Below are 12,008 nucleotides of genomic sequence, written 5' to 3'. Positions count from 1 at the left end.
TACTGACAGATATAAGTAAGAACTTTACACTACTTTGCATTAGAAATGGCAACAGCGGAGGATGAATGTCCCATAACAAGAAGATAGAGAAAAAGAAAAAGCTTATCGACTACGGTGTCGGCACCGACTACAAAGGCGGACGCGCGCACATTTTCAGGACTTATGCAGATCCCAAATACAGATCAGCAGGTACCAGAAGGTAAGAAAAGTTGCTTTTGCATAACATTGCAAAACACAACGCCAGATAATATGTCTTACCTTATATACACACACACGAATTTTGAAGCACAGTACAATCCATCAAGTGGTGTGGCTTCATACCACACCAAAGTCGTATAATATTTTGATATATGTTTGAGCGCCGTGTGTAATGTTCTATATTTTCAATGGAACATATAAAATGTTGGTGTTGTTTACTTGAGTCATATTGCCATCATAGTGCAGTCTACACGTATATCTTATGTTTGACTGCCGTCTACTGGTCACACTTATCATTACACCATGTTCCAAATAAAATTGCTTCGAGGTCGGTAAGCAAAACCAGAATGATTCCGTACATTAGGCGCCCCGGGTTATCAGGCGCACTGTCGAGTTTTGAGGGAAAAAAAGGATTTTAAGTGTGCCTTATAGTCCAGAAAATACGGTATTACCTTCTAAAAATCTGGACCGGATTTCAACCTAGACCCGACGCCATTTAGCAGGATGGTTGTTTGCTCTCAGCATCACATTATTTTTGTGAATCTGGCAGCTAAGCATGGAGCACATATTTTGTGCTGAAAGATACATCCATCCCACCAGTCGGCAGCCCAGTGAGCACTGACATTTTAAATGACTGTTTAATTATTGTCATTTAAGGGCTTACCTTATACACACACATCATAGCTTACCAAAGTCGTACTAAAACATTTTGATCGATTTTTGAGCGCCGTGTGTAATGTTCTATATTTTCAATGGAACATATAAAATGTTGGTGTTGTTTTACTTGAGTCATATTGCAGTCTACACGTGTCTCTTATGTGTGACTGCCATCTACTGGTCACACTTATCCTTACACCGTGTCCCAAATAAAAATAGCTTCGAGGTCGGTAAGCACAACCAAAATTATTCCGTACATTAGGCGCACCGGGTTATAAGGCGCACTGTGGAGTTCGATAAATACGGTAGTCATTTTGCAAGGCTAAACTGTGGTCTTTTCCACCAGCCAAGTCAAGTCAGTGCCGTCACGTCGACATCTGCCTGTGGGTACTGATGGACGGCAAAGCTTGAGACGTTCTGTGGTGTTTTTGTTCACCAGCCGTTACGCATCTCCAATGGCAGGGCCGAGTTTATTTGCTTCTGCTCCTCACGGAAGGGCAGAATAAACTGTGTTTCGCTTTACTACAACTCCCTCTCGCCAATTCGCAAGATCTCGTAAAAGTCAGCGCTACTTCGCCGTGCGGAGAAGCCGCAAAAATGCGCATCAGAGCATTCCGTAGCGTGCCGTTCCGCGGCGGTTACGCATCCAGTGGAAATCCGGGGATAGAATTGCAAATGCATGCAAAGTGTACTGTGTAATAATACTCGCAAATGATACTCAGAAGTGTAAGAAAACAAAATAGATACAACTGGACAGCACAGTTATTGTCAGCACACTGTTATATAAATAGCAAATAAAAAACTAAATTAATTAATTAGTATTTTCTTGGGTTCAATCCCGGGCTCGGGATCTTTCTGTGTGGAGTTTGCATGTCCTCCCCGTGACTGCGTGGGTTCCCTCCGGGTACTCCGGCTTCCTCCCACTTCCAAAGACATGCACCTGGGGATAAGTTGATTGGCAACACTAAATTGGCCCTAGTGTGTGGATGTGAGTGTGAATGTTGTCTGTCTATCTGTGTTGGCCCTGCGATGAGGTGGCGACTTGTCCAGGGTGTACCCCGCCTTCCGCCCGATTGTAGCTGAGATAGGCTCCAGCGCCCCCCGCGACCCCAAAGGGAATAAGCGGTAGAAAATGGATGGATGGATGGAGTATTTATCAACACATGAACAACTAAGAAATACGGAAAATTGGAACCGATGAGTTCTGGTATCGGTTCCTAGGCTTGGTGTCGAATCGATTAAAATGAAAAAAGTACCCATCCCTGATTTACATTATTTACGTTCAAATGGATTCTCTTTTGATTTTGAACTGATCACTAACGAAAGCCAACGTTTGACTGTATAGATAAGAAAAAGTGAAGTGTATTATATTTATATAGCGCTTTTCTCTAGTGACTCAAAGCGCTTTTACATAGTGAAACCCAATATCTAAGTTACATTTAAACTAGTGTGGGTGGCACTGGGAGCAGGCGGGTAAAGCGACTTGCCCAAGGAACACAACGGCAGTGACTAGGATGGCGGAAGCGGGGATCGAACCACTGGCACGGCCACTCTACCAACCGAGCTATACCGACCCCCAAAAAAGTACATCAATATCTGTCCGAGTAGCGCTGATTATTAAACCTAAATGTGAAGAACGTACTTATTCTAGTGTACAAAATACCGTATTTTTCGGAGTATAAGTCCCACCTGCCGAAAATGCATAATAAAGAAGGAAAAAAACATATATAAGTTGCACTGGAGCCCGTAGTATGAAAAAAACTGCGACTTATTGTCCGAAAAATACGGTAATAACTGAAAATGTTAGTCATGCTGCCATTAGCAGTAATCTCAGAGGGTTATCGAATGACAAAACCCCCCAGAAAAAAACAATTTACTCTCTCTTTTCCACTAAACTAAATCAGTACTTAGAACTAAAACTTATTTGAGTTCTCATCACCAACCTTAAAATAACCAATTCCATTACAAGGACACTGAAGAGTTACATCACATTCAATTTAAAGCACACTGTATCGTTCTCCAGCAGGATAGATTTGCAGCAACATGAAGAGTTTGATTTGGGCATAGTTAAAATAGTTAAATGCAACCTCTATTTAGATATGTGCCTTTTTAGATGATGTTCAAATGAACCATTTAGTTGAGACATTGTCACAACGACCCTCATTCAAAAATTGGTAACAAATAGACTAATTTGCATGCAAAGTCCGGCACGTTTGGCTTTGTGTGCGCACACGTCTCTTCTTTTTGGCACCGTTGGAAGAGGTGGGCTCGGGAAGAGATCCTGCAATGACTTTATAGCGATCCTTCCTTGCAATTAAGCTCTTTATAATAACTTCCAAATAATGCAAAAGTCAAACTTACAGGACTACATCCGTGTTTGTAAGAAAGATGTGCATAAAACATTTAAAACATGTATAAAAGCATTTGTGAAACATTAATTTATATATTTTATTCTCATTGACAAATTACTAACAAGCCTTTGTTTTACCTCGGGCAAGAAATCCATACCACATTCCTTATTAATAGAAAAAAAAGATGCATTTATTTTTAACATGCACACCAACCCCTCCCCCTCCCCGTTTGCACTACTCACCAATGATGGCTTCCCACTTCCCATTGGCCTGCGTGACCTCATACGCGCAGCGCATCTCGCTGAAGGACACCCCGCCAATGACAAAGACCATGACACGCGGGCCTGTGCGGTACTCTCCGGGTGTCTTGTTCTTGTGCCAGTGTCCATACCGAGCACTGCCGGGAAGGACAAGTGTCTTGTTATTACATTTCAAGGAGTACGAACCATTAAAATTTGTATACAAATCAATCCGCGTTATAAACAGATAGTCTCCTTTATGTTGAAAATAGCAGGCCTCGAATTTTAACTTTTTAAGGGCAAGGCAAGTGTTGTCTTAAAGTAGGGCTCATATTTTAGGGCACCAAGGCAAGTTGGAAGGGCACCAAAGCGAACGTTATTTTCTTTCGAGGCAGGGGCTCCAAAGCATGCATACATATATACTGTACATATATATATATATACTGTATATATATATATATATATATATATATATATATATATATATATATATATATATATATTAGAGATGTCCGATAATATCGGCCTGCCGATATTATCGGACGATAAATGCGTTAAAATGTAATATTGGAAATTATCGGTATCGGGTTTTTTATTATCGGTATCGGGTTTTTTTTTTGTATTGTTTTTTTTTATTAAATCAACATAAAAAACACAAGATACACTTACAATTAGTGCACCAACCCAAAAAAACCTTCCTCCCACATTTACACTCATTCACACTCATTCGCACAAAAGGGTTGTTTCTTTCTGTTATTAATATTCTGGTTCCTACATTATATATCAATATATATCAATACAGTCTGCAAGGGATACAGTCGGTAAGCACACATGATTGTGCGTGCTGCTGGTCCACTAATAGTACTAACCTTTAACAGTTAATTTTACTCACTTTCATTAATTACTAGTTTCTATGTAACTGTTTTTATATTGTTTTACTTTCTTTTTTATTCAAGAAAATGTTTTTAATTTATTTATCTTATTTTATTTTATTATTAAATGTTTTTAATTTATTCATCTTATTTTATTTTATTATTATTTTTTAAAAGTACCTTATCTTCACCATACCTGGTTGTCCAAATTAGGCATATTAATGTGTTAATTCCACGACATGCTGGCAGCGAACGGGCTATGATAGACTGACCATACATCCTCTTTTCACCGGACATGTCCTCTTTTGCAGAGCTGTCACAGCAGAGTTTCTTAAATGCCTCAAATGTCCGGCATTTTGAGTTAGGGTTGCGTGTATTTTCAATGTACGCTCAGGGTTAAGAAGGGGTTAAAAACAAAACAAATTGTGCGCGCAGCAGCATTTGTGAGGGAGTGGCAGAGACAGAGACAGCGAGAGAGTTATGATAAACGCGCATGCGTCGCCAGGCTCTGCTTTTTATCCATAGATTTATCAGATTTAATTTTTTATTATCTATAGCAGGGGTGTCAAAAGTGTGCCCCGGAGGCCATTTGCGGCCCACAGCTAATGTTTTAAAGGCCCACGGCACATTCTAAAAATACTATCAAAATAAACAAAAACATAACAAAAGTGAAATAAAAAAGCTTAAAGGTTAAATGTAATTTAGAAAAAGTTGCAATGTTGACTAAAAAAACAAAGCTGTTTTTTTTTCTTTCAAACTGTCATTGCTCAAAACATAATATTGAATCAAAATCAATGTTATTATGAATTATTGACCTATCCAAGGTTACGATTACTTCACATCAAATATTCCACTAAGAAAAATATTTTTGGTGGAAGATTTTGCAAATTTGGTAAATAAATAACCCCAAAATTTATATTTTGTTGTTTTCTTACTGTACCGAAAATGAACCGAACCATGACCTCTAAACCGAGGTACGTACCAAACCGAAATTTTTCTGTACCGTTACACCCCTAGTATGTATATATATATATATATATAATCATGAACATATATCTGAAAAAAGAATGGGCATAGTGTCCCCTTACGCCCTAAATGGCTGCGGCCGTGTTTTGCGATGTCTTAAACAGTTGAAAATGTAAGAAAAAAAGTAATCTCGGGGTGTTTTTATAAATTTCTTCGACGAAACAATTACGTTACAATTGTCTATTAATAAGTAAAAAGTCAAGGGCTGTCATGGCATTTACTTGCCGTCTATGTTGGTCAATTTTTTAGGGGCATTACGGCAAGTCACAAGGGCGGTTGCCGTGGTTACCGTGGTTAAATTCGAACCCTGCAATAGGCTTGCGCAATATAGACAATGTGCTACGTTCGAGCGCATGCCACTGCGCATTCTTCAGCGCGTTCCGCTGAGCGCGCCTCTGGACACGCCAACGTGCGCTCCTCTCCAGCAGCGTGCTCTCAATCATCAATCAACGCACCTGCCGCTGCTATACGTAAGGACGCTGCCTTTGAGCGATCACCCGCTGCCTTCGTCTTCTATTGACAATGAGGACAACAGTATTGGCTGCAATTGTAACTGTAATCACATCTCCGAAACCATGGAATCGCAAAGTGTCCATCTTCCTCAAAATGAAAGAGATTTTACGAGAATTACGGCTCACGACGCAAAACACCCTTTAATGGAAAATTTTTAATCGCAATTTTTGGAATATCGCTTTTATTTTGCGAAAAACTGCAATGGAATTGCTGCTTGTGATACTCGTGTCACTGCCGTGGCCTGTGTTCAAAGCTCATCAGGGCCTGGCGGCTTCTCAAGTATTGATCCACAATGCTCATCTCCTGTCTGAAATTGCTATTGATATTGACAGGGGCATGTTTTAGAACAGAATACAGTTTAAGTGTGTGCGTGTCTGTGTGTACCTGACAGCGGTGGTGCTGAAAGAGGCTGAAGAGCGGGTGGAGATGTAAGGGTAGTGCTTGGTGTCCAGCTTATCATCAATGGCATCCTGCAGAAGAACAAACAGATATTTTTAGGGAACCTGTGCGGTTGTTTTAGCATGTGGTAAATTTTATACAAGCAACTTTATATTGATTGCACCTAACACAGGAATTTGTCCAGGCTGGTCCACCAAAATTACAATGTACATTGCCCTAAATCAGGGGTCGGCAACCCAAAACTGGACCAAATATACAAAAAACAAATCTGTCTGGATCCGCAAAAAATGAAAAGCCGTATATAAGTCTTTTAATGAAAGCAACACATGACGTAAGTGTCTATATTAGCTATAGTAGCCTACTATCAAAATGACTGTGTCGCAGGCTGAAGCAAATCTTCGTTGACAGAAATGTTGAAATGTAATATTTATTCTACACATTTTTACAACATTAGAAACCATTAGTAAATCAGAGTCTACTCAGAAGGTGAGATAACTCCTGGAAATGACTGGCTTTTAATGGCCAAAGGTATAGATGTGTGTGTCCAAGTTAAAAGAAAATGCAGGCTGACTTCTTTTAATAGATTTATTACATTCTTTGCAAGCTACGTATTGTTTGCTGTGGTCTGGAACGACATGGCACACAAACAACTATCTGAAATGCAGCCGATATCACATACAGATAATGTATGATGATAATGACATGCAAAACAAAATTATATACAAAGTGAATTATATTTATATAGCGCTTTTCTCTAGTGACTCAAAGTGCTTTACATTGTGAAACCCCATATCTAAGTTGCATTTTTAAAGCAGTGTAGGTGGCACTGGGAGCAGGTGGGTAAAGTGTCTTGCCCAAGGACACAACGGCAGTGACTAGGATGGCAGAAGCGGGGATTGAACCTGAAACCCTCAAGTTGCTGGCACGGCCACTCTACCAACCGAGCTATACCGCCCCAAAGAGGATACAAGTAAAGGATATAAAATGAGCTCAAATATACCTACAAATGAGGCATAATGATGCAATATGTATAAACAGCTAGCCTAAATAGCATGTTAGCAACTTCGCATTGATTAGCTTGCAGTCATGCACTGACCAAATATGCCTGATTAGCATTCCACGTAAGTCAATAACATCAACAAAGTGCACCTTTGTGCATTCACGCACAGCATGAAACATTTGGTGGACAAAATGAGACAAAGAAGGTGTGGAAGATTTTACATGTAAACAAACTGTTGCGTCACAGTCCACACTGTGGTGAGTTCAAGAACCGCCAAAATTAGTAGGACTAAACGATGTTCAACAAATACTGTCATCAGTGAAGCATACACACAAACATATTAAACAGTGGGCTTTCTAACAATTGGGAAGGTTTTTGTCATGTTTGTCCTCAAACAAAAATTGGTTTGTTGGGGGGCTGGTTATTTGTTCTGTTGTGTTTATGTTGTGTTATGGTGCGGATGTTCTCCCAAAATGTGTTTGTCATTCTTGTTTGGTGTGGGTTCACAGTGTGGCGCATATTTGTAACAGTGTTAAAGTTGTTTATACGGCCACCCTCAGTGTGACATGTATGGCTGTTGACCAAGTATGCTTTGCATTCACTTGTGTGTGTGAAAAGCCGTAGATATTATATGATTGGGCCGGCACGCAAAGGCATTGCCTTTAAGGTTTATTGGCGCTCTGTACTTCTCCCTACATCTGTGTACACAGCGGCGTTTTAAACAGTCATAAATTTTACTTTTTGAAACCGATACCGATCATTTTTAAACCGATACCGATAATTTCCGATATTACATTTTAAAGCATTTATCGGCCGATAATATCGGCGGTCATCTCTAGTTACAAGTATATAAACATCAATAACACATTCATAAAATCCCAAGTTGATTTAATGTTGTTGGAAAAAAATAAGCCTTAAAACATTACAACTTTTGCGGCAACTTTGTGAATAATGGCATTTTAGGCTGCAAAAATCATAAAATATTACCGAAACAGTGTATGAAAATTGGGTGAAACATTTTCAAAGTAACACGTTACTACTGTGTTCACATAATAACTTATATCATACATCTTACAGTGGTTACATACATTTCGTTTAAAAAAATAATCAGAATGAGTGTGTCAATGCGTGGTCTTTGGGGTTTGTTTTCCCGGAATGCAAAGGAAAGTTGGCGCGAGCAAGGCGTGAATGTAAGTACATCTTTTATTTTAAACACTAACAGACTACAAAAAAGGAAGCAAACAAAAGGCGGAAAACAAACTTGACTAATGAAACCAAAACTTGCACAAAGGCAGAAACTATGAACAATAAACAAAAACTTACTTGACGTTCCATGCCAAGTAAGTTTTCATGGTAGCATGAAACAAACAGAGGTAGCAAGGGTGTCAGAAGTAGCATGGTATGAAAGGATAATGTCACCAGGACGAACAACAGAAACAGACCGGCTTAAATAGCAGTGACATGATCAGTGAAAACAGGTGCGTGACTCAAAACGTGAAACAGGTGCGTGACATGACAGATAAAAACTAATGGGTTGCTATGGTGACAAAACAAACAAAAGTGCACAGAGTCCAAAAACAAAACATGACATGATAGAGTGATGTTTTCCACCTTGTGATAATGTGTTTTAATATTCATTATTTGATATTGACTACAATGATTTAAATAACACCTGTTTTGTTCTGTTGCTTTTAGGTTTTATATGAAGTGGACTGGTAATTACCACATATTGTTGGGTTAAAAATGACAAAACGTATAATTCATTCAGAAGTAATAAGCCCGATAGCAAACGCACCTCCATGATATCCTTGACCAATGGTGTCCAGCGGGACAGTTGATAGGTCTGCTCGCTCACTCGCTCCTTCCTGTCCATTTTCTTTCCTCGGCGCAGGGTTGACTGAAGAAAAAATGAAAATATATGAGAGGAAGACATTTGAAGTACAGACAAACTGTTCTTAGGTTTTTCTCCTATGTTACTTTCAAGGCCTTGTGTCTATTAAAAATAAACATGGACATCGTTGCATATGTTTGGCTCCTATAAACTTACTTAAATAGAATAGAATAGAATAGAATGGACTTTATTGTCATTATATTTGCATATAACGAGATTAAGGACTCCAATTTAAGGTGCGGTAGTGGGAACAAATATGGGGTAAAAATAAATTACACAAGAGGTAATAAAGAAAAAAAATAACAATTGAAATAAACAGACTACTATCCAATAAAAATAATAAGCAATCCTGTACAATATACAAAACACTATAGAAATACAAAATATTGTACAATATACAGAACAAGACAAGAGTACCGGAGTAATAAATAACAATCAGTGTCGGACGTATTGCACCCGAAGGGTAATATTGCACAGTAGAGTATTAGGGTACGATATTGTATAGGGGTTAATTATTATTATAAGTTAGAGTTCAAGATAAATAAATTATACCTTCCTGAGAAGCTCTGCAGGGTTTTCAAATATGTGTAAGTCTGCCAAAGGAAGTAACCCACTGCTTGTTGTTTAGAAGGTTATATTAGTGGATCATCAGAAATGAGCAGAGGTCAGAAAAAGGAAAGTTAGTTACATCTGTTACAATGGGAACCCCCAGATGAGCCATGTTAGTGATGATCTCGCTGTCTTCCGGAGGGATCTGAGCATGTTGGATCAACTTGTTTAGGTTCTCCTCTGTTATGCCTGAACACACAAACACACACACATTTGAATACATTTAACACATATAAACTGTTACAGTCCTTTTTGTGCGCCTCAATTTTAGCACAATTCAGTTTTCGCCGAAAATTTGCGGCAAAAACATTGCATGTAACAAACTATTGTTACCTTCGTTGTTATCGCTAAGCAGCGGGAAACGACAACAGCGACGTAACTACATCAACAGTAGAAGTCACCCAGCATTAAAATGTGCACACAGTCAGGGCCGTTCCCTGGCACTAACGCTATATGCTGTTGCAACAACCTGGGGGGGTCACAGGATGATGACGACCGGTCCCTTTAGTAGTACACTGCAAAAAGTCAGTGTTCAAAAACAAGAAAAAGAAATACAAAATTAAAGGGGTATTTTACTTGAATTAAGCAAAATTATCTGCCAATAGAACAACAAAATTTGGCTTGTCAAGACTTTCTAAAACAAGTAAAATTAGCTAACCTTAATGAACCCCAAAATACCTTAAAATAAGTATATTCTCACTAATAATAAGTGCACTTTTCTTGATAGAAAAAACAAATATGAGACCTTTTTGCTCAATATGTTGAAAAATATTCTTAAATTAAGTAAATGCTAGTGCCATTGTCTTGACATAACGATATGCGCTCGGCATTACATTTCTTGAAACCAGCAAACTTATACTAAAAACTAGTTTATTTTTCTTAATGGAAGGCAACAAGGCAACCGCTTGTTACTCTCGGGGTCTCCTAGCTGCTCAGGCAAATCATATTGTCTAAAAATGCATTTTTCCATTTTTCCATCGATAACATGACATCATCGCGCCAAGTGCGTGCTCTTTCAGTCATTAGTGCGTAAGGAATATATATATATATATATATATATATATATATATATATATCCATCCATCCATTTTCTACCACTTATTCCCTTTGGGGTCGCGGGGGGCGCTGGAGCCTATCTCAGCTACAATCGGGCGGAAGGCGGGGTACACCCTGGACAAGTCGCCACCTCATCGCAGGGATATATATATATATGGGATATATATATATATATATATATATATATATATATATATTACAGCACGGCCCCCGGCCAATTTTTTTTTTATTGTAATTTTGAGGAATTTATCTGAATGTGCATGAACAATTTCTGTTCAAAATTGTTTGAAATGTTAAATGTTTAAATATTAACTGTCAGCTTACTGTAGTTTGCCAACTATACTACTATATGAGTACATCTTTTCTATTGTTTCATTGAAAATAAAACCGCAAAGTCCATTTGGCTGTCATCTGTTTTAATATGAGACACAATTGTGTCAAAGTCATGATTTTTTATTTCAGGCTTGAAATAATAAATGATTACTTTGAAAAAGCAGTTTTATACTCGTGAGTTTTGATGACACAGCTTTGCAACAGTTTCAAGCATGTTTTACTCAATATAGGTCATAAAATCTCAGCAACAAGCTGTAATATCTTACTGAGATCATTTAGGACCAAAACCCTTAAAACAAGTAAAACACTCTAACATAAAATCTGCTTAGTGAGAAGAATTATCTTATCAGACAGAAAATAAGCAAATATCACCCTTATTTTACATATTTAATCTTACTTAGATTTCACTTTTTGCAGTGTAGCTGATCATCATTATTGTCGTTGTCCTCTGCAGGTGTTTCTTGTTCTACTTTGATGAACTGAATTGCCTTGTAGCGTTCCGGAAGAGTTAGTGCTGCAAGGGGTTCTGGGTATTTGTTCTGTTGTGTTTATGTTGTGTTACGGTGTGGATGTTCTCCCGAAATGTGTTTGTCATTCTTGTTTGGTGTGGGTTCACAGTGTGGCGCATATTTGTAACAGTGTTAAAGTTGTTTATACGGCCACCCTCAGTGTGACCTGTATGGCTGTTGACCAAGTATGCAGCATTCCCTTGTGTGTGTGTGTGTGTGTGTGTGTGTGAAAAGTCGTAGATATTATGTGACTGGGCCGGTACGCAAAGGCAGTGCCTTTAAGGTTTATTGGTGCTCTGTACTTCTCCCTACGTCCGTGTACACAGCGGCGTTTTAGAAAGTCATAAATATTACT

At 38.5% G+C, this 12,008-nt stretch overlaps 1 protein-coding gene across 2 annotated transcripts in view; it reads right to left on the bottom strand.

Moving 5' to 3' along the window:
• The window catches only part of stxbp1a (syntaxin binding protein 1a), a 99,916-nt gene that overhangs the window by 25,439 nt on the left and 62,469 nt on the right, over positions 1–12,008 (bottom strand). For both annotated transcript variants that reach the window (XM_061980749.2, XM_061980750.2), the window contains exons 15-18: positions 9,835–9,944; positions 9,051–9,152; positions 6,241–6,326; positions 3,449–3,603 (exon numbers count right to left, since the gene is read on the bottom strand). In XM_061980749.2, the coding sequence (XP_061836733.1) occupies positions 3,449–3,603; positions 6,241–6,326; positions 9,051–9,152; positions 9,835–9,944 (453 nt within the window). The remainder of the gene's footprint in view (positions 1–3,448; positions 3,604–6,240; positions 6,327–9,050; positions 9,153–9,834; positions 9,945–12,008) is intronic.

This window comes from Nerophis lumbriciformis, linkage group LG20 (assembly GCF_033978685.3).
Source record: "Nerophis lumbriciformis linkage group LG20, RoL_Nlum_v2.1, whole genome shotgun sequence".
In the NCBI taxonomy this organism is placed as follows: domain Eukaryota; kingdom Metazoa; phylum Chordata; class Actinopteri; order Syngnathiformes; family Syngnathidae; genus Nerophis; species Nerophis lumbriciformis.
The sequence above is the reverse complement of the archived record's forward strand: the minus strand, read 5'-3'. Positions and strand labels throughout refer to the sequence as shown.